The sequence below is a fragment of the Petromyzon marinus genome, chromosome 13, assembly GCF_048934315.1.
Source record: "Petromyzon marinus isolate PM22_M1 ecotype Great Lakes invasive population chromosome 13, UKy_Petmar_22M1.pri1.0, whole genome shotgun sequence".
Lineage (NCBI taxonomy): Eukaryota > Metazoa > Chordata > Hyperoartia > Petromyzontiformes > Petromyzontidae > Petromyzon > Petromyzon marinus.
In genome coordinates, this window is record NC_133679.1 from 6,797,132 (window position 1) to 6,821,063 (window position 23,932).

General features: G+C 41.8%; 1 protein-coding gene across 7 annotated transcripts in view; it reads right to left on the reverse strand.

Moving 5' to 3' along the window:
- Positions 1 to 18,840, reverse strand: part of ADGRV1 (adhesion G protein-coupled receptor V1) — a 104,414-nt gene extending 85,574 nt beyond the window's left edge. For 2 of the 7 annotated variants that reach the window (XM_032953244.2, XM_032953246.2), the window contains exons 1-21: positions 18,381 to 18,681; positions 17,214 to 17,315; positions 15,587 to 15,774; positions 14,793 to 14,945; positions 14,483 to 14,578; positions 13,606 to 13,710; positions 12,139 to 12,252; positions 11,255 to 11,817; positions 10,750 to 11,020; positions 9,637 to 9,990; positions 9,248 to 9,424; positions 8,766 to 8,989; positions 8,055 to 8,087; positions 6,559 to 6,685; positions 5,897 to 6,088; positions 4,798 to 4,978; positions 3,722 to 3,885; positions 3,423 to 3,546; positions 1,774 to 2,043; positions 860 to 989; positions 430 to 647 (exon numbers count right to left, since the gene is read on the reverse strand). In XM_032953244.2, the coding sequence (XP_032809135.2) occupies positions 430 to 647; positions 860 to 989; positions 1,774 to 2,043; positions 3,423 to 3,546; positions 3,722 to 3,885; positions 4,798 to 4,978; positions 5,897 to 6,088; positions 6,559 to 6,685; positions 8,055 to 8,087; positions 8,766 to 8,989; positions 9,248 to 9,424; positions 9,637 to 9,990; positions 10,750 to 11,020; positions 11,255 to 11,817; positions 12,139 to 12,252; positions 13,606 to 13,710; positions 14,483 to 14,578; positions 14,793 to 14,945; positions 15,587 to 15,774; positions 17,214 to 17,235 (3,706 nt within the window). In that variant the 5' untranslated portion in view covers positions 17,236 to 17,315; positions 18,381 to 18,681. The other 5 variants (XM_032953241.2, XM_032953242.2, XM_032953243.2 and 2 more) reach the window with 5 other exon arrangements.
- Between the last annotated feature and the right edge of the window lie 5,092 nt (positions 18,841 to 23,932).

The following is a 23,932-nucleotide window of genomic DNA, read 5'->3' on the forward strand; positions in this document are numbered from 1 at the left end:
TCCCATAAAAAAATCTGTGGAGGGAGCTGAAGGTTCGAGTTGCCAAATGTCAGCCTCGAAACCTTAATGACTTGGAGAAGATCTGCAAAGAGGAGTGGTGGCCAACTACAAGAAACGTCTGACCTCTGTGATTGCCAACAAGGGTTTTGCCACCAAGTACTAAGTCATGTTTTGCAGAGGGGTCAAAAACTTCTTCCCCTCATTAAAATGCAAATCAATTCATAATATTTTTTACATGCGTTTTTCTGGGTTTTTTTGTTGTTATTCCGTCTCTCATTGTTCAAATAAACCTACCATTAAAATTATAGACTGATCATTTCTTTGTCAGTGGGCAAACGTACAAAATCATCAGGGGATCAAATACTTTTTTTTTCCCTCACCGTACTAGCTCGGCTCAACGCTTTGCACACAGAAACGAGCATCCATTACTTGAGACAGAGGTGAGTTTTAAGGTGTAGGTCTCGTCAAACTCGGGGACGTTGTCCACATTAGCAGTGAGCTCCACGGAGTGATCCCTCTGGCCAGCAAGAAACACCACGGTCCCCCTGCTGTCTTTGAACTCCTCTCCAGCAAGCGGCGTTGCGTTGCCATTGAACAGCTGCCAGGAGACAGCCACCAGCCCAAACAACCCACGCTCCCTGACGATACTGCAAAGGCATTTCAGATGCAACGCGTGTTATTGCTGTGCAGAAATATCCGACATGCCGAACCAGTGCACGTGCATACTTGGATAGGATATTATACCTTTAATTGTAAGGAGAGGCACTTTAAAAAAAAAACAATGCTGCATACATCTAGAGGGACCCACTAGAGCCTCTTCCACCAGCAGTGGTGCAAAAACAATTGTAAGGTTACACACCTTAAAATTGCTGTGCTGCCTTCCTCAATGTTGATCTCGTGTGGTTCGTTAAAAGAAAACAATCCATTAGGATCATCGTTGGCTTCAATTATGAGCGTGGCTGTTGATGACCCATGAAGAACAACATCGCCTGGAGGTAGTTTGAAAGGAAAAAAGTCACGTGTGATATATCCAACATACATCACTACATCAGCAAATAAGAAATACTTTGGGTAGTGACTTCATTAATGCACGTGAAAGAGAGTAATAAAATAAAGGAGGTTGCGATTTAGGTTAAATGCATTTCATCATCAGGACCCATAGGCAGATAGCCTGTAGTTGTCCACTACACATTTCGTCATTTGTTTCCACTTTCCTCTGTCTTGTGCCAATCGGCTCAGGTAGTGCACATCGTTCTGGCACCAATCTCTTTTAAGTCATATTCTTGGTTCTTTCGGTAAAGTCACGTAGAAGGGAAACAATAAAATAATAAAAAATATAAATATAAAACAATAAAATTCTCACGTTTCGACTGCAACACAAGCAATCATCATCAGGTGTGAAAACCACAGCAAAAAAAAGCCACTTTATTCAAATTTTCTTGCTGTGGTTTTCACACCTGATGATTGCTTGTGTTGCAGTCGAAACGTCGTGAGAATTTAATAGTTTTATACATATGTTTTTATTATTTTATTGTTTCCCTTCTACGTAACTTTACCGAAAGAACCAAGAATCTGAATCCCTGCAGTCACGAAAGCTTTAAATCAAAATCTCTTTTAAGTCATCAAACCATTCTCCGTTAGGTCTCCCTCTCTATCCGGTTCCACGCATTTTTATGCACAACATAAAATGCTCCTGTTGTTGTCCATCTTACATCAGCAACCACGCGTTTAAATAAGACGATGTAATTACGAACAGCGACACGTCCATGGTACCTGTTGGGTCGAAGAGGACAACGCAAAACGATTCCTCAACCTCCGGGAGCTCATCGTCGACGGTCGAAATGTAAATCGAGGCTTCCGTCTGCCCTTGAGCAAAGTGCAGCACGTCTAGCCCTTCGACCACTGGGACAAAATCCCCATCCTCGGCGCTCGCCAGCCCAGGTTGGGTCCTGAACCTGACGGTGGCCGCGCTCTCCCTGGCACCGTCGCGCCGCACGGCAATAACCGCTACGGAGCCCTCGGACACCCGCAGGACGGCGGGTTCTGTGAGTGCAGGCAGTGCGATTGAAACACGTCACTTGAGAAGGTGTGCCTCTTCACGTTGGACTTAAGACGTGCAAATAGCGTGATGTAACTGGGGTATAGTGCTCCCATGGACAACGCAGTGGTTTTAAGTTGATTCAAACTATACGTTGATGTGCGTATGTTAGCTCAATGTATGTATGTATTTTAACTTCTTTTGCACCGTACGTAGCCAACTGTGCTCATCGGAGGTGCGGGGGAAGGACAACACGCTAAATACAAGAACACTTTCCGTCTAAAGTTGAAAGGGTCAAAGCATCTGTCCGTTTGTCTGTAGCTAGCGGTGACAATAAATCTTGTACCAATGATCCAATAAAAAATTAAATGCTTCTATAAACCCGTGTTGCTGTTAGAGGCTTACTCTGTTTCAAAACTGGCCAAATTGATCAGTGTTGGCCAAAACTCAGAAGTAGATTAAGCCTTTTCGGCCTTGGTGATGATGTAACAAGCCATATGTGCCTCATTACATCATTGCATGTGGCGTCATCTGTTTGCACAGGTCAGAATGTCTATTATCGCTAATCAATTACGAAGCCAAATTTGTCCTGGAAAGTACAATAACATCCATGCACACACACGTGCTTTTTCTTAATTGTTATTCGCTAAGTGCTCCTTTTTTATGTATGTTTGTTAAAAACAAATGTGTATAGTTAATCTGACATTTAGGGGGTTATTTACAATTTAAACATGTTGCCCCATATTGTGGTGTCCAATATTTAACTGAATAGGTGGCACAACTGCAGCTATGTTTTCAAATATTGTACCAGTATATATTGATCACCACGCGCGTTTATCAAATACTAATACATGAAAACACTCACATTATACTTGTAATTCATTCATGTGTGGGGGTCTTTTAATTGATCAAACAACAAACTAACCTCATGCCGCACTTCAGTCTGTTTTTCATTTATACACAATTCACACTGCAATTTACACAAAACCTGTACATTCATTTCGCACATCTGTTTAGCATGGTTGGCTACGTACGATGCGAGAGAAGTTCAACAAACACACTTACAATAACTTGTGCTAACAGTGAAGTTGCTCACTGGGAATCCGCACAGCAACCATTACCCCCTACTTTGAAAGGTAAGCAGAATTCTGCTGAAAAAGAGTTACGTGACTCAGTGAGGCTACTTTCCTGGGTAAACAAGCATGTTCAATAACGCCGAGCTGCAGTGAATGCAAGGTGGCATGGCCTGATGAGAATAATCAATGGCAGGCACGGTTTTGTTTATTGCAGGTTGGGCCCTTTGCAAAACTAATGAGTGGGACTCCATCCTCCTTACAATCAATGCTTTCATTATGCTCGGTCTGCAACGCAGTGTACGCACAACCTTTAAAATATATTGGACCGTCATTGCTGCCGATCGTCAGAATGGCAGCTGCTGGCCTCCCAATAGAGGCTCCTCCGGTGGTGTCACTTAGCGTGATGGTGAAGTTCTCATTATCTTCTGGTATCTGGAATGCAATAATACAACAAGCCTTTTTTTCATATACAACTATGACAATGTCTACGCAAGCAAATAAAATCAATTAAACCTATTTGCGTGCAGTTTTTTGTTTTTTTGTTCAAGCAGCTTAGGCACAGTAAAGTTAACATCGTTTAATGCAGACGATTGCCTCGTGACATCACCTCGTCTGGCAGGGACTGCACAGTGATGTTCTGCTCTGCCTCTTGGTCACCAAAGAGCAGAGTCCCCTTGACTGGAGAGACATCCCGTGTGCCCCCAGGCGTGACTACCCACGAGACAGAAGCGGCACCAAACCTGCCTCTGTGCCTCTCCACAGAGAACTGAGCTGTGTGGCAACAAGACAGTGAGGACAGAGGAATCGGACAAGACATTCCGGGTCGACACCATCAACATCACCATGACCAGCAGCCATGGTAAATCCACTGCCAAAAACCTCCAATCAGCACGGTTGGCTAAGTACGGTGCGAAAGAAGTTCAACATACATGCACAAGACGCCACCATTTATTGCGAGGTTTCACATCAAGTGGCCTGAATTGAATTTTGATTTAAAGCTTTCGTGACTGCAGTAATTCATATTATTAGTTCTTTCGGTAAAGTCACGTTGAAGGGAAACAACAAAATAATAATATATATAAAACAATAAAAATTCTCACGACGTTTCGACCATAACACAAACGGTCGTCTTCAACACACCTGAAGACGACCGTTTGTGTTATGGTCGAAACGTCGTGAGAATTTTTATTGTTTTATATATATTTTATTATTTTGTTGTTTCCCTTCAACGTGACTTTACCGAAAGAACTAAGAATATGGCCTGAATTGATTAATGCATTTTATAGCAATGACGATGGTGACAATTATGATAACGACGATCACTAACAGATTACAAATGTTATCGCACTTAAAGGGGAACGTTATGTCGCATGCTCTCGCATTGATAAACCTCTCACCACGCATGCTGTCAATGCAGTTAGCAAATGGAAATTTCTGCTATGACATCGTAAGAGATCAGTACCCCTCCAGCATGGTATCGTCTGATGCCCTACTTTACCTGCTATTTCCCATGATGCTAACCCACTACGGTACTCAGAGAAGGAAAGCTGTATTGTATTACACGTGCAACTGAACACCATTGATGAATAAAACAGCACACTAGCAAATACCGACGAAAGCAAATGTAACGGTTAAACGTAATGCATCGCGGGCGTGCCGGTCGCCCTTTTGATGAGGCTATACCTGTGTGGTTGTTCAGCCCTTTGCTCTCAAGGACTCGCTGCTGGAGGTGGGAGCTCCGGATGACGAACACACCGTGGGGGTCATCGTTCTTCAGCACTGTGATGTTCAACGAATCCTTGTCTCCCACCTTACACGCACTTCCATTTAAACTGCTCAGCTGCAGCAAATATGTTTCATCTAGCTGTTCATAAAAAAATGTAAATATTAAATATATTAAAACAATGCACACCTTCCCGCCCCCCCCCAAATAATGCTGTAATTGTGTCTATAGCACAATGTTTGATCACTTTCCTTAGTTGCTTTCAAACTACCCTCTCACGGGTCTCAATCTGGTCACGTGTTCTATGCCAATCAGCCATTCATCACAATCACGTAATTAAATGTAAATGGTAGAGGTATGGTTATAGTAAACATCTTGGCTGGATTGTTGGCCCGAAGAACGGTGCTTGACAAACATCTGTTTTTTTTTAATAGTTGTTGCAGGATGGTTGGAGTCATGCTAATTCCCGACACGATGAATTATCGTGTCGGTTAACACTCGTATTGCAGCACCTTGGCGGTGGAGTTTGTGAACTGTGAGAATGCCATGGAATATGATACAACCGATGTCCAGGGCTTTGTTGAGGTGTCCAGATAGGGCCTTACTGAGCTATATAGCTCTTTTCAGAAGCAATCTGGCCATAAATGATAGCTCAATCCAGTGGCTTATCATGTGGACATTATTAACAGCCGAATAATCTAAATGCCAGTTTATGAATGTGGAGGGGAAAACCGGAGAACCCAGAGAAAAAATTCACACGGCCACGAGGAGAACATGTAAACTCCAAATATACTGGGGTCAGGGCCGGGATCTAACCAACAACCTGCTGCATACCAGGAGAGGTAGTTAACATCTCTCCACCACGGTGCCCCTCAATAGCGCATCGATCAAAATCCCGAGAAAGTTTCTGCTGAAAATAAACGTTGACACTGAGTGACCTGGGTAAATAAAATAGTAATAGAAATGTTATTGATCTTTTGAAGATATGTAAGCATATATAAACCATAAGAACAAACATATATTTTACATAAGAGCAGCATCTGCTCCAGGATTTCCCACCTCGGGGATGCCGTCTGCTTGTGGGACCAGGGAAAGCTCCTTCTCCGTGTCTCCTGGAGAAAAATCTAAAATTCCATTGCTGCCCATGAACTGGAGGCTGCCCTCTGGTACCACGTGGTACCGCAGTAGGCAGGGCAGCAGGCTGCCTCCATGCCGGACAACACGCACAGCAACCATACTGGATGGGCTCTCCTGGGGGTAGATAAATGATACAATCATTAATATTACGTAAATATAAGTATTGTGTGATTACAAACATACAGATAGAAGCTGAAAGGGCATTGATTTCTTGAACCATTTTTAGTTTTGAATTAAAAAAAAGTCATTATTTGTCATTCCACTCCTCGATAAAGGCCTTGCCGTGGCGGGTCGCTCACGGGGTTGTTTAACATTACTTCACCATGCTGGAACCGGCCCAGTACCAGTTCAGATATCCTTTGCCACTGATGTTAGCCACAGCTGGGAATTCAACTCAGGTTGCGAGGTTCAGAGCATAGCGTGCTGACTGTTGCACTTCACCCCTTCTTTAATAGCATTGCTTCAAGGAGGAACCAAAGGAACCAGGTTTGAAGAAATACATCATCAGCAATGCTGTCATGGGTCACTCTTCCAACAAACGTACACCAACAATGTCTGTAAAGTGCAATGGCTCGTTACATTACCTTAACAAAGACATGTCCTTGAGTGAATGGAGATATCTCAAATGTTCCTCCCGGATCATCATTCTGCAGAATGACTATTTCTCGACTGGTGAAACCGGACTTAAGTATCTGGTTGTCTGGTTCTGCTCTGTGACAAAGAATGAGTCAAAAAGTGTTAGTATTTAACACAAAGCATTCAACACTATTTAATATCGAGGGTTGAAAGACTGACCGTACTACAGTGATTGTCCTGTCATTTATGTAGATGTAAATAAGTTTTAAGTTGGAAAACTTTGCTTAGGAGACATACACATGGGGTAAACATTTAATTTAAGAGGTTATTATTGTTAAAAGTAAAGCAAACAAATCAAAACACGCATTAATACAACAAAGTAATACATTAAATGTGTCCACATGTCAGGCAATAGCACAGCAATCACTATATTCATTCATTGCTGTCACAGACCTCATTTGCCATGGCGGTACAAAAAGCACAAATATGTTCTTGTACCACTGCTAGGTCTTTGTTTCTCAAAGTTATTCCCATTTCTCATGTGTTGTGCATGAACCATAGTGAAGTTTGCGTCAACTAAAAGCCCATTTACCACAGAACCATAGTGTGGAACAATATGCCTTTACATGGCCACCATGCATGGCAGAAGGAGAAATGGGTAGGTTTGGGGCCATGACATGCAATTCTGCACGCATGTGGTTGTGTACAAATTGCTATAGCAATAATGATTCGTCACTTTGGCAAGCCATATGCTTTGGGCTTTTGCACGGCATGAGGGCTGGAACTTGAAAATCATCACATACGAACTTGCAGTGTAATATACACAGCAAATACTTTCATAACGCTTTGCATGATCAAAGAAAACAAAGCGAAGATTGTTTTTTTTGTTTCCTTGGCACAAGGGTACAATTTAATGTCAGCGCATATGCATTATGTTATGGAATGCTAATTATGGCTTGTGATCAATATGCATCAGAAGGATAGCCTGGCAGGGTGGCTGGAAGATTAACATTGCAGGGAATCTGGGGCATTGGGGGATGCCAGTTTTGTTATAAATGCACAGCATTGGGCCAGACCTGCTGTTATCTTGAATAAGGAACTGACAGATCCCTCAGGGTCCCAGCTAAAAGGGTAAAGGGCCATCTGGAGAGAGCAAAGTGCATTCATACATTTATTTCTTATAGTAAAGACTGCAGAGCACAATTTTGACCCATCTGAATATACAATTATCAGACACTTTTTACACATTTTGCTGCTCTCCATAAAATGGGATTTGCTAAACAATTTTACAAGCGACGATGTCCAACATTTACTTTATGCTGCATGGCAGTGCATGCAGCATTAAACAAATGACACAACAAAGGCTCCACTGAAGGCTTACAATTAAAAAAGGACATCTAAATGTGCAACAAAAACACAAGTTTACAGCGAGTTGTCGAAAACTATAAAGCCACTTCATCAAAGACTTGCCACACTGAATAACGAGGCGGAATTTACCACTTACCCGTAATAGACTAAAAACCTCTCTGTCTCTACCCTGAAAAAAGAAAGAGAGCGGCATGCAGCGCGTGAAGAGGAAAGATGTGGTATGGGTATGGCATAGATCCTGGCCTGGAAAGCAAATTCAAGGGGGGTGGGATTGCGGGGTGCTCCTTGGGCATGACTGTGGGAACAGGTCTCCTGAATTCTGAGGCCAGCTGGAAACCACAGCTGCCAAGCCACAGCCGCTATTCACTCTCAATAGGCACACTTAGCTGGTGACAAGTCAAAGGAGTGGGCCTGGCGAAACGAACTCAAAAAGCTGCTTACAAATGTCCCTTTTCTAAGCCTCCCTTCCTCCCTCTTCCGTTTTTTGTATTCTTCCATTTACAGGACTTGCTTGTAGCGACAGGGAATTTTGAACTAATTAAAATAGACTCATTTAAATTCTGTGCCTCTTTTCAGAATAATAAAAAGGTTCATAGCAATAAAAAAATTGTAAAACATTAGCAATAGCCATTTTCTTGTTTGTAAACATTTTGGCATCATCTGTATGTGTTTACAAAATACAAAATTTCGAATTGGGATTTTAAAGAGAAAGAACACTGATGTTCTAAAACAAACATGGATAATTATTACGGGGAAAATATAATTCAACTAGAATATGCAAAAAATGTATGTAGCAGCATGGATAATGTTAATCAATGTTTCTTATCGCATATACAATACCACTGACCTGTTCAGAGTTAAGCGGACAATCTCATCCATTTCTGGCATGTCGTCAGGCCAGATGGTCAGGTTTATAGCCGATGTGCCTTGGCCACTTGTGAATGTCACCGAACCCTCAAGAGGGCCGATGTCAGAGAGTGAAACGTACTGCTGATTTGGTCCAACCGGGGTTAAACTCCAGAAGACAGCTGCATGCTCATCAGAGCCTTCCCTCTGCAAAGGGATGGTTATCTGGGACAGGCAAAATGTTAAATTTGCATCTCACCAAATTCCACTTTCATACAACTTCATAAAAAATATATAAGTGCAATAATGAGGGCCGTATTGGCAGGTGTAGTCAAATATACTGGCAGTCCAGTATTTAAACGGAGAACATAATTTATGATTCCTAACAAATATGGGTCAAAATATCATGCATATGTTTGCTTGGTTATTTGAAAATGCTTAGAATTCTTTCAATTCACGTTCAATAAAGTAACTGAATATCACCTGCACTGGTGCACCATCCTCTGGCTCTGAGACAAACAAAGTCTGGTTGGTGTTCAGCCCAATCTCCTCATTGGCAACATGTAGAGGAATAGGCAGAAAAACACTCCGGTAGTTTCCAATTCGCGGACTCAGTGGTGGTACCAATGGTACCATATCAGCTAACTCTGCCTTCTCAAGCTGTAAAACAAACGAAGACATAGTTTTAATTTGGATTTGTGTGCACTCCACGGCTGGTAAATGTTTGAAATAAAGTATTACGCTAGTTAGCACATTTATATTAAACGGATATATAAAACTACATTTCATATCATGAGTGAAATAGCTGCTTTGTAAACATTTCATTCGTGTAACTATAGATCAGTGACATGAACAATTAATTGGCTTCTAACCTTAATGTACAAATGGGCACCGCTCTGCAGGAAGGCGTCGCTGCGGATGAGAGCAGTGAAGTTCACAGCAGAGCTTTCGGATGGCATGAGGGCACCGCCACTGAAGCCATCACCGCCACCGCCGCCGTCCGTGGCATTGAAAACGTCGCGCCTGCCCATGGAGGGCTCCAGGACTCCCGGGGGCAGGTAGCGAAGCGTGTAAGACACCCTGACCGCCCCGCGTGTCCCCCCCTGCCGGGTCAAGCCCAGGGTGAGGCGTCTCCCCTCGGCAGAGCCCTCGATGCTGTGCTCGTAAGCGGGCTGCAGCTCCACAACCCCGTAGACGTCATCGCTGTCCCGCAGGAAAAACGCCACCTGCAAAGCGGGATGCAATTCTGTTTATGTTTTGTGGCACGGTTTTTTTGTAAAGCTGTTGCTGCTGCTGTGGTCATTGCAAATCTTTATATCTCTTCCAAAGAGTGGTCCTTGCAAAAGGGGGTAGATGAGATGCAAATAGCCATGGCAATGTATAGAATGAGTGTGCAATTCTCAAACAAAAATTAGAATGTTTAATGATGTGGGTTATGGCTAGTTAATCAATTTGACAAAGGTACCTGTCAACTTGCCTGAAAATAGATGCCTGATACTGTCCTAGGAACACAGTCATGGGTATCTTGGTTCAAACTAGGGAATTTAAACTCAGAGACAGGCATATTACCTTCTCAGGCATTGGTTAATGCCACACTTTGCAAAGGTGCTGAAGATAATGCAGTATATAACTCAATACAGAATTATACTGTGCCGTTACAAATCATAAATGATACTGCAACCAGCATTCTCAATGGGTATACCACAGTTAGTTGATCGGCAGTTGATGTGTGGTGGGATAGAGTATTGGTACTCTCGTGTCTTCCAAGACATCTGGCAAGTGTGGAAGAGTCACCCAAATATCCTCGAGAGAGGCGTTCTAGAGCTTCCTCGAGTGGAGCTCCTTCAGCAGTACGTGCAATGAGCAGGCATTTTTACAGGACCGCACCTATACCTCATTTGCAACAAGGAGTTTACTTGCACATATACTAAAGAAGCCAGCATGTAGGTAACCAATGTTAACTTTGGGAGAGGGTTACTCTGCACCTGGAATGGGTCCGTTAGCTCTGCCCCTCCCTGGGCAGTCCCGTTGATCATTTCAAAGATGAATTTCTCTGCCTCCTCCGCCTCTACATCTTGCACCACCTGCAGACTCACGGCCACAGCCCTCTCCCCATCAGCGAACTGCAGCACTCCAGAAGTTGGGGATAGGTCAGCGGTGACTGGAGAAGGGTCTTCACCACCCCGTGTGATTCTCCACCCAACAGACACCGCGCCGTATGTTCCGCCTGTGCGTACCACAAAAATGACCTCCATCCTGTGCCAAAAGAAAAAAAAATACCATTTACATATGACAGTGACGAATCAGTGGATGCCAACAGTGGTGGCTGTAGGTGGCATGACCGTGAATTTTGGAAGGTTACCAAATTCTTTCTTTTTTCATACCTTCCCGTGACAAAAAAAAACACAAATTCTTACCGTATCAAATCTACGCTCAGTGCTTTGGTTTTATATAAATATATTCGTATCATTTTATCATCATTATTGTTACCTTGGGGTTGTATCTTCGTTTATAAGGAGTGGTTGCGTAATCAGACTGTTGTTAATGCTTAGAACTCCATATGGTTTGTCATTCGCTTCAATTGTGACGTGCAATACATGCGGTTCGGTCAACACTGCATCGCCCTCAATTCTGTCTTCTTGGAGAACCACGCTGAAGGTCTCCTTAATCTCCGGGGTAGTGTCATCCACAATAAGAAAGTACAGCTTTGCTTCTTTCGCCCCAGGTGCAAAGGTGACGGTCCTGTTTGCTTGCAAATCCAAAAAGTCCACATCTAAGATGGCAGCTGAAGACCCGTCAGAAATTATCTGGTAGTTGATTGTCACAATTCCATCGTCCAGGCCTGCAAAAGCACCAACTTCATCTGTTCCCCGAATAACGGAGACGCTAATCTCTCCCACTGACTCTAGCACTGAGATCTCACTGAGCGAAAAACGCACAGGGCTGTCATTTTTGCTGATGATGAGACGGACAACGTTCTTGGTCTCATCAACCGAGGCGCCTCCATCACAGGCCACAAGCCTGATATCAAATTCCTCTTCAATTTCAGGGATCTGTGCAAGAGATTTGTGGTGGACATGTGAAAATTATTATGGATTATTTATATTCAAGATCTCCAAAGTATATGTTTCTTTTTGGCTTTGTGTAACATTAATACTGTGATAAAATAAACCTCACTCCTTGTTACGCATATTTATATTGCATAAAACCCATAAATAAAATTACCACAGCAAGTCAAAAATACAATTTTTGTTGGACAAAATGTGTGCTTATATAATGACCATTTACTCCATGTGTGTATGATTTATAACAACATACGAAAAATACGGTCTGCTTTCCTTTCAAAGATGCAGTACAATGACCTTAATGCTCACCTGGTCATCCAATATGTAAATGTTATAAACAACCGTAGATTGTCCTGGTAAAAATGTAATCTTTCCTTTTGTTGGGTACACATCTCCCTCTGCATTATTGGTTTCATTCCCAACCTGCAACATAAATCAATGTTATAATAAAACACTGCTTTATAGAACTCTATTACAACATTCTCATATTAAGCAGGGGGAGTGGAATTATGCAAAGCCATAGATGAATTTGCTAATGCGACGAATGTGTACTATATGCCTTGACGTGGATCAGAAGCATGGAAATTAACGACAAAAACAGGAAAATTAACAAATAATGGCAAGTGTATGCTAAAAGCACGCTACAAAGAAGCGTGGAGAGGCTCATACCTGGATTTGCAATTAAATAAAGAACACAGGCAGGTTATAGATATAATATGGACTGTTAAGAAAAGTGGACTGATATTCTTTGGGTCTCTCGGTAAAGTCACCTAGATAGGTTCAAAGAAAATAACAAAAAACTACGACGTTTCGATCACAACACAGGCGATCGCCATCAGGAGGAAAGACGCATCACAAGAGATCGCTTGTGTTGTGATCGAAGCGTCGTAGTTTTTTTGTCATTTTCTTTGAACCATCTACGTGACTTTACCGAAAGACCCAAAGAATATGAATTCCTGCAGTCACGAAAGCTTTAAGTCAAGATTTAAGTGGTCTGAGACAAGATGCATCTATAAACAGGGATCATGGCTGTCGGTTGAGACTAATTCTGGAGTTCCAGCCAAGGGAGGGAACACACAAAAGAGGACGTCCGTCGCAGAGAAGGAGCGGTTAAAATCAACTTGTGTGTAGGTGCTGGGAGGAATTTAACATCACAGGACCCTGGGGAATGGTGGCAAGCTTTGGGAAAACTTAAATCAGCGGTAGAATGATCATGGTTGATGATTATGATGCTAATTTTAACGTTATTTTCTGGGTCGTACAAGATGATGTCACATGGTGGATGACGTGTGACATCATTGCCTTGGCCGAATAAGGCTTTTTTATTTTCGCGCTGGGTTTATTTTGCCGAATTTAAGGTAACCACTTGATAATTTTTTATGCTATTCAATACGGTACGTCCATAATAGCAATACAACTTCATCCAAACCTTCAGTTAACATTGAATCATCTTTGCGTGAGTTATTGTGACCCCAGGTTACTGACAGATGGACATACATTCAGACAAACACACGGAGAGATGGACAGAGCTGATGCATGGATGCTTTCAACCTAAGTTGGAAAGTAATAAAGTATTAAAGCTTTCGTGACTGCATAAAATTACCGAAAAAAAACAATGAGTAAGTTGGAAAGTGTTAAACATAGACAATTAATATATTGCTCATGTGTAAAAAATCATAATTATTGCATTGTTAAATTACGTAGAAAAATAGAGTCTAGAATATGCTCAAAATCACAGCACGTTTTGTGGCACCAATATTGTTTTGCGACCCTTACCGTAAACATCACAGACACAGTTCCAAAGGTTCCCTTTTCTCTTTTTAGCACAAGCCCCAACGATTGGTTCCGGCCTCTTGTCTCGCCGAATGTGATTGGCGATGACTGGAGGAGAGGAAAGAAAAAAACATAATCCAATTACATTTTTTTTTAATCAGGGATTTTAACCAGTGTTCCTGCCTACACGCAAAATTCTCCCACAGCAGGGTGCGGAGTAAAACCCCCACCACTCCCACCCCCCCCCCATGATCCCATTCAACCTTAAGCTCTCTCTCACATTATGGAACCCTAACCACACTGCCCCAGGCTCCAGTATGCGGCTGTGGTCATCCAGAACAGACCGTACAACGTATAACGACACAATGCCCGATCCACAAACGCCAAGGAGACATTGTGGCGATGATATTCCGCTGCTCGTGATGCGGTGATCTGGCTCGGCCACCTGATTGTGAAATTGTAGCTGTTGTTCTGCATCGACATCAGCAGCCATGAAGAATAAGAATACCCCCCCACCCCCCCCCCATTCTTCCCTCCATTTGAATTCCTAAAATATACGCTTTTGGCAAACCTTACTGACGTTATAGGCCTGTTGCGTCGGTTTTTTTTTTCAAAGGGGAAATAAAATGAAGGTTTCAAAATGCTTGAGACCCAAAAATTACAAATACGTGCTATCAGTATTCAGCCTCTCTTCACTGTGCTTCAGGTAACATTGCCTAATACCATGGCGACAAGCCTACTGAATGATCACTTAATTATACACAGCCAATGTCATGACACACGCCATTCCCCATAAATTACCGGCGAATTGTGAACACTTCAAGCGTTTGTGTCCCCGTTGCGTTTGATGCTCTACGTGTTTGGTGAATCAGAGACGCACCGTGTTAAAGGCAACGACTCCAAAGGCATTGTCGTTTGAGAGGATGGTGACCGTCACTGACTTGGGATTCCCCACCGTCACGTCCGCAGCGTCACCCTGGGAATCACAGCAACGTCAACAATCGACTTGGACAACGCATCCCGCTGAAACCACAAAAGTGTCAACTTATACGCTCTCGACTTATCCATCCCCTCGTGAAAGGCTTTTCAAAATTTTTTTTGGGGGGGCCAAAAAAAGGTCGCAGCGACAATTGTGTTTGTGCTGTTTTTGTGTGTGTGTGTGGCTGCTGCTGCTGCTGCTGCTGATTTACTTGTGCGGCCAAGTAGAAAGTGAACGTTTCATCTGCCTCGGGAATGTCATCGTCAGAGACTCCGAGCACCACGGCCTTGCTGAGGTTTCCCAGCGCGGGAAATGACGCGACCACGGAGGGAGTAAAGAAGTCCCACGTGTTCTCCCCTTGCAGCTGCAGTGACAAATACAAATGACAAATACAAATGACAAGCACTACAGCGCATTGCTTGCGGGCGTACAGCAAATCCTTTTCATGGCGTATGAATTCATTGATTGTATTCAAACAACGCGTTATTGTGTACGCATTCACAAAAAGACAGCATAATGGCAATTCCATATCTCTAGTTCCATGTATTGCTACACTCCAAGGGTGATATAGAGATATATATAAAACAAAGTAGTTAACAACTCTTTGTCAATGCACGACTGGATGACGACCTTCTGACAGGAGTTGGTTGACCAATACTTACTTCACTGTCCTGACCAGTGTGGTCTGGTAAAATGTGAAATAGCCCAGGATTGGAACAAATATCACTTGCCACTGAAATGAACCATTGCCACGATTCAAATGTAGGTTCACGGATATATATATGTACAGGTATTTACCATAATTAAATAATACATATCTATTGCACTTGTCTATAGGTCAGTAGGAGCAAGGGAACATCTGTCTGTTATTAAAAATCCGATGTTTTCACTTTATTCGTATCTCCGTTTAATCGACTGCCATGTGCGTTCAGTCCTCGTGTCAAAGCAATTGGAAATCGAGTCAACCCATACACATGATCAGAGTGCACGTTGTGTTTCACTTACCAGAATATATGCTGCAAAATCTTGCACAGCTGATCCGGTTTTCTCAATAGTTAGTTTAACGATAGAGCCATCCGATTCAGTTACGACAAAATGTGGCTGTGTCACCAACTTTATTTCAGCAGCTCCAGATGTTTGGGTTGCGGACAGAATAAGCCATAGCAATGATGAGCATAACACAGTAAACATACCTGGAAAGCAAACAGTGGCGCAAATTTGTATTCGCGTAAGTGAAAACCTTTAATAACACGGTAGATCTTTACGTTTAATACTTTTGCATTAATGTATCTATTTCGTCATTCACATGGCATTTGAAGCACAACTGACAATAGTAAAGCTGTATGTTAAATTTGGTAATCAATTTGATGCCATAGGGAGTTGCTTTTAATTCAACCATATTATATCCATCTCTTCAACACTGTTTTTTGCCATGCATAATAACATTTAATGACCACTATTAAAACGATGCATTATATTATACAGCCACATGCGAAGATGCATTCAGTGAGAATATTTTGTATTTGCCACTGGATTTTATTTTCACTCTCTGGAAACCTTCAAAAACAAAATCATTCCTGTGCGGATGAATCACAAGGCGAAGGCTAAGTCACTGCAAGTGGGGCATCCTCCAAATTTAGTTTCTCGGACTATGCATTTAATTATCGCCCATCACTATGCACGGACATCAATTTTGCATAACTCGCTGGCTATTCAAGCGTGGGGGTAGAGAGAGAGAGAGAGAGAAAAAAGGGGAGTTTCAAGGCAGTCTCAGGTTCCTGAAATGCAAGCCACCTCACCTACACCGCGTCGCATGCAACGATACACATGCTGCTTCAGAAGGCTGTCTCTAGCTGCCACGGAAGCAATTTGGATTACCGCCTGATATTTTATTCAGGGATAGTTTTATCTTTGTTCATTACATTCCAACATACATGCCTGACATTTTCCCAGTTACAGTACAAAATATGCGGTAGTGTTAATATCGACCCTACGGGGTGGCCCATAAGTCTGGGATCGTAGGGGAAAATAGCTAATTCATATTTATTTTTATTTCTGCAGGCCCAAGATGTCTCTGAGCAAGTCAGGAAAGAGTCCCGGATAATTCTACTCGTAGGGAATCGGAGACAAGAGGGAGGTCGTTGTTGAATTTTACAGACTGCATCCAGACCGCGAGCCAATAACACAGAGGTGTGTTGTTTTCCTATGATTCCAGACTTATGGGACACCTTGTGTAATAAACGAGGCACGGGTGGAGGCTCGCATCGTTTTACCCATGTCCCACTGACTATCCCACATTGGGGAGGAAATTCCCTAACCATGCAAGATAATACATGTTGTGTTATCAATCAGGGTGCTTAATTTTTTAACAACAGAGTGGCTATTTGCTGCTGATGTATCACATCTCAAGATGCAGCCTTATTACGGCACTTTATGCAAACTAACATTCAAACAGGCGAATGGAAGCATTAATTCAATTACATAGCATAACACGCGGGGAAGTCGATGACGTCGATAATAAAGACTCACAACAGCGGGCTGTAAACGACATTTATCTTCACGAATATTACATTATCAAAACATGTCACTGAATTTCTGTGGATTTTTTTTTTATAATCGGGTACGTACTCACATTTGTTTTGCTCTGACTCCATTTTTCCGTCTCGGATGGCGTTATCGACTAAGGCACATTTACAAAAGCATTCAGCTGCTGGATTACCACCGAGGAGCTGACCTGCTTACACGAAAACACATGGCACCTATTACATAGCCGGATGGATGGTTTTCCCTCCGCAACAAAAGAGAAGATAAAAAAACCCACTGATCACATCATCTTGGCTGCCAGAAACAACTGCCTATGATCACGGCAATTTCTTTGCGGTTGCAGACACACATGTTTATTACACTTGCTCTGTACGGCTTTCGGGAGCTACAGCTACTAACAACAGCTCACCCCCCCCCGCCAACTGGAGGCTTTGTGAGAAACAGACGGGGATTATCAATAAGCAGCAGCAGTGCGTGTCTCCCGACTGAAGGAGCATCAGGTTGTAAGATTGAGTCTTGGTACGAGACAACGTCAACATGAACTTATTTGCCCGACGGCAACGCTGTGCTACAATGATAATAGTAGCAAACTAAAGTACTGGGAAAATATGAGCCGCATAGCAAATTTTTTATATTTTTTCGACTGGACATTTGTTACAAAGAGCTTTACAGCTCATCAGATTCCTCCGGTATGAATACCTATTTTGATTCTGATCTTCTGATATGAATAACTCAACTGATGAATATTAACAGGTGCAGTGAGATTTCATTGAGTATCATTGCGTAATAAAATTAATAACCCCCCCATAAATAGTATGTAAAATTAAATTTCTACATCGTGCATAAAAATAATTTGGCATACAAAGCATGTTTTGAAACACATTATGCATAGGCACACATATTCTATATTAGCATAAACACAAATACACTCACGGAATTGATCAAACAAAAACATATGATGAAAGAACCTAATCTTTTTAAAAGCATAATGTTCGTTATTATATAGACATATGATGCATTAAGAGTGAATAACAAAACTGCATTCAATATATTGAAAACACCATTTCATATAAAAAAATATATTTTATTGGCAAGAAATATAGTTTTTTTAAAATCTCAATAGAAGATATTGTTGAAAACGTTAGCGTTGCACAATCATTAATACTAAAGGTACTGTTGGTATTAAATTGAACAGAGTGGAATTCCAAAAAATATAACTGCAGATCGATATTGACAGCAAAAAGTCTTCACTTACCTTGTAGTTGTGTTTATTTTTGTCATGGACAAAGCTATTTTCTATCACCTCTGGCCTGGGCTGTCATGTAATTGATTAGTGTTGCGCTTCCAAACTTCTGAGATCCACCAGCTTGCAAATACAAACGCAGCCTTGCACATTCAAAATGATATCTTAAAACGGAAAGCAGTTCTGACAATTACAAAGACTGTTGCACTCAATACTGTCTTTCACCGCTCCAACAAAATATATACTCGGGGGAGGGGGGGGGTTAAACCATTTTTGCAACAACAACAAGAAAAAAAAGCAGCAAATAAATACAAATCCTGACCTTCGGTGCACGTCCCATACGTCCACAGAAGTGAGAGGTAAGAGGAGGGGTGAATGAAGGGGTGGAGTTAACTTCGTGACGTCGCCGTGAAGGCTGCATCAACGCCTGCCTATGCTCCTTGTGTGTGTGTGTTTCATCAGCACCACCCTCTTCTCTGGCCATTTATTCAGAGCTCTAAGACAAGCAGAACCAACCAACACACACACACACATATACAACAAAATTTGACTCGGTAGTGTACTGTAATCCACATGCAAACCCCACATATTATCTCAGCAATTGCGTTGTCGTTGGAAATGAATCAAGAAGCTTATCGGAAAAAAAAGAAATATAAGTTGTTGATTTGAGCTGTCTCACGCTGTGCATTTTGCTGCTGTTCCCCGTGTTACTCCCAGCTCTGTCGACTCCTCGTTAACGCAACATGTGCAGTGAACCAGCCACAGGTTGTATTTTTATACCGACTGTCATCGCTGCCTTTGCTAAACATGCACAATAGTCGACGTGGCCGTTCTTGGGAAAATCCAATTGTACCCATATGATTTAGTTATTCATGAATCCTTCAGTGAATTAGAGGGAAATACCGTGTATAAAATGGTTTATTACGCTTACCTCATGAAGGCTAACTTCATAAAGTACTCCTAATTACAGTATTACTTGAAACAAAAAAGAACTGCCCCTTTTAAACGTCTACTGCAACAATAAAGGATTGTTATATTTAAATTAACACTTCATTAAAGGAAATCGTTTGGGATTTTATTTAAAAAAAGTGCTTTAACAATGAAGCAAACTGCTTGTGGCCAAGGCAGCCTTGGTGTGAGAAATGTAATTAATCGGAGCTATATCTCAGTCTCGCGTGAAAGAAAGACCCGCAGTTTCTAGGCAGCTTTGCCACAGCGATGCAGACTGGACAAATAACCCTTTAACAGTGTCAATAATGCCGCAAAAAATTCCTTTCGGAGCTCGCTATTCACTGCACCTCAGTTTTCATCAAGTCGCAAGAAAGAACCTTTCAGCAGGTTTATTCACCCAACCATAGATCAATTCACATATTCATAGCAAATCCTGCCTGGCAACAGCTGTGCTGCTAACAGGAAAGATCTCCGTGGGGTCTGACTGCCTGTGATGGATGGCCCTGACATGTCATGGATGTCTTAACCCCTACGCTGTGTGTTTCCATGATGGGAAAGGCCGACGACTCGCTAGCCCTGGCTCTAATTCAACCCTTGTCAGTTTAATGGCTAAAAAATCTCCCGTTGATATTCGTTTCAGAGGCCAAACGGAACAACCGTGTGCGTTTGCTGCACGGCTGAGATTTTTCTAAGCAATAATTTGCCACGGTTAACACTCGTTGCAAGTACACATTCGCATACATTGTTGTTGCGTAAACTTAGTGACGTGAATTGTTCAATTATGTATGACGCTACTGCATCTCAATTGGTCATTAACCGCATGGTCTACATGTCTGCGGATGTGTGTTATCTAATGAGGAATACAATGCACTTAATGCAAGGGGCATTTAACTGCAACTTAACTCCGCATGGCAACATACAGATTTAGAAGTGCAAAGGCACTGGAGCAATGCACTTTAAATCGAGATGTGTTTCGTTTATTGTCCTTCCCCTGCACCTTTGGTTAGCATGGTTGCCTATGTACATTGCGAAGGAAGTTCGACATACATACGAGGATAGTTTAGCTAAATATATCAATAACTATCGGCCTTGAATACACTCTAACTACTGATATGACATTTATTATTAATACACATTCTTAAATGCAAAACAAACAAAAAATCCCTCTCACCTGAAAGTGCGTAATGTATATTTAACTGGTGAATGTCTATAGTACCATCATAAAATGCAGCAATTCAGTCAGTATTAATATAAAATAAATAGGCTTATCAACCAGAGTTTTCCGTGGCAGTGCATACTTTACCCTAATAGTGACAAGTTTACAAACAATCAATACGCCCATCTTAAAATGTGATCAAATTGTTTGACGTTAACAATTGCACAATTTTCGATCTGTATTGATGCAGACATTCCACCGCGCAGCATTTGTGCAAAGCTGATGCCATACAAGAGAGAGAGTCCCTTTGTTGTCCGCAGAGGCCCCCCATTATCCTCTGCGTAGTTTGTTTACAGTCTGACATCATGTTTGCTCAGAGAGGATTATGCGATCGCTTCGAGGCCACGCGAGAGAGAGAATGCTCGCCGTGCCTCGGACTCATTAGCATGCACGATGGGCAATGCTCAGCAGGCATGGCCCAGACCGGACGAACAAAAGAAGCGCACTGCTATGCATTCACTTGCCGCTCCGTAGATTACAGCTGGCTGGCTCTCTGTCTCTCTGTCTCTGTGTGGGGCGTTCCTGGAACCAGTGGCTGCTTTGTTGCCATAAATGCATCCTTGTTTATATGGTGCTAGGCCAACCCATAACCGTGGTCTCTCACAAGGCTGACGTCTTTGTTTATGTCTAGCCGTTAAGTATTTATTCTATTCTTTAAGTGAAAGCAATTCAGTGTATGCTTAATTGCAGCACTGTATATGCAGAAAACTCTCTTTGGAAACAGTGGTGTATCATTAACTAACATGTATGATGGGCGATACTTTATACGCAGTTTGTACCATCGTCTGAAATGTTAGAAGTGTATTATAATAAATTAAAGCGCTACAATATATTCAGGGCGTGAGTAGATTAAAACAATCTGAAATTATTTTGAGTAAAAAATTATGTTGCGAACGTAACATGCACTTTTTTGTAACCAATTCAATAATCCGTAATTGTTCAGGGCACGTGGTAGTTTCATTCCAAGATTGTTGTCCTTAACCCTCCACCACCCAACAAAATTGTCACGTTTACAACGATATGATTTATTCATGCCTATGTATTGATGAAATTCAAAACTTTTCATGACGGAATTTAAGATCAACATACACGTGTGTTGCTGTATCTTGATGTTAACTTCGGTGGTGAAAATTCTTCAGCCACCGGTGAGGTCTCTTGATCAGCATTTAATCGATATATTGGCATACCTAACAGAAAAAAAACAACGTGGATAAAAGATTGAAATTTTTGTTTTAATGTCAGACATTTCAAATGCAATAAAATATTGTTGTAAGCATTCGTTACTCTCTCTCTCTCTCTCTGAAGGTAGGTCTATGGCTCGAGCGCCTTCTGTCCCATCCGATCCAATGCTACTACAAAAACAAACTCCATGTAGACTCCTTGAGCCATGACTAGGGAAGGATGGTTGAGGTGGTTTCCCTCTGCCCTTCTCAACAGTGTTGGATGCAGTTTAACATCATGCGTGTAATTGTGTCTATCATAACAAGTAAAACATTTAATGTCGGAATTCTTATACGAACGTGTACTGTATCTGAACGAACAATTATCGTGTCATGATTAAGTACGCATATTTAACTGACCAAATACTGTTTTAAGAAATTGCCATTGATTATCTTAATGTTCTAGCAGCTGTTAACAGTTATTTCAATACAGCGTTGACATCGATCAGGCTAACAAAGTTATGATACTATATGCAGACAAATGTGCTCAGTATTGTCACAAATAAAACTATTAACGGCCCTACTTTTTTTGCAGAGCATGGCACACTTTTTATCATCAATCAAAAAAAAAGTCATTGACGTCTTTCCAAGTGTGCAAACAAAAGGGAATCCGTGTGTCGTGTGCAAAGGAAATAACACGCAGCAATTATACTGCGTGCCTTCTATGCAATCCATCGGTACCTGAATGGAAAGTTACCAGGCCATGCAATGCTGTCAGCGTTCCCTATGTAGTTTCCTTGCGGCTCAATACGTTGTAAATGTTAACATGTGCATGCATTCAGAAGCGTGAAGAAAAGCTTGCATTTTGGCCACTGAGCCCAGCTTTCACAATTCCTTCCACCTGCTGAATTTTATTGCCGGCCACTCCGTGGGAGACCGCACGACTCCTCCGTACCGCTATTGGTTTAAACAAAAATATAAAACCGGTGCCCAACAATGGCTTTCAATGCGGTAGTGGCAGTGTAAGCACTTTCAATTGAAAACATGTCAAGTGAAGAAAAAAAAGTATACGACACCTTCCAAATTAAATCCCGTAATTAATTACAATTTATTGTGAGTGAACCGCACGTTGTTTCGAAGCTTCCTGTAACTTCTTCTTTGGCTCTTTCGGTAAAGTCACGTAGAATGAGAATAAAATAATAATTATAAAAATAATAATTGTTAAATAATAATTATTAAAATATTATTATTTTATTCTCATTCTACGTGACTTTACCGAAAGAGCCAAAGAAGATTAATCCTTGCAGTCACGAAAGCTTTAAATCGAATTTTTTCCTGTAACTGTTATCTGATAATTGGACAGCAGGAGGCATGCGTAGCCCAAGGCCCAACGAGACAGGGGGGGACACTGTGAAGAAACCAATGTATGTACCGTACTTTGAATTTATTTTCGCAACGTACGTAGCCAACCGTGATCATCGGAGGTGCGGGGGAAGGACAATAAACTAAACACACACACACACAAAAAACAGTTCAAAGGAAATGAGTTTTCAATCTAGATTTAAAAGTGCACAGTTCCAGTGGCTTCACAATATCAGAGTGTTCTGAATTCTAATATAGTAAATATATTTGCACTCTAATTAGGGGAATTCTTAACTGTGCGTTTAATATATTCCGTCTAAATGGGCTCGTTATGATGACACGTTCAGCCACATGCATGTTGGTTTATTATATTTACACGTGTCATCTGGCGTGAGCTCGTTTCAAGCGTATGAGGTTTCTGCCACCGTGTGGCTAAATGAGGTTATGCTGCACGATTCGTATACAGAGTGCCTCAAACGAGTCCTTTGCAGTACTGTATTTGTGAATCTTTGTGTATGCACGAGATACGAATAGTAGAAATTAGTCCATGAACCCAGACCACATACTTCACTTGTCGGTACCACCTGAGGTTACCGAACTTTAGTGGTTCCAATGTATTTGCGTGGCCAGTGAATTTTGTGATAACCATTCTATGAGTGGGGTTATCTGATACGTCACTCTCATTAGCCATATACATAAATTGGTGCTGCTAAAATGTTGCTCCCTTATGTGGTACCAATTTATACTGTGGCCTATGAACTAAATGTGAAATGTATGGCATTTCTGTGGAAATCTCTCTCATCCGATTTGACGTGGGGGATGATAGGGGTAAATTATTTTACGTTTATGTGTGGCAATGACTTGTTTGATCAAGG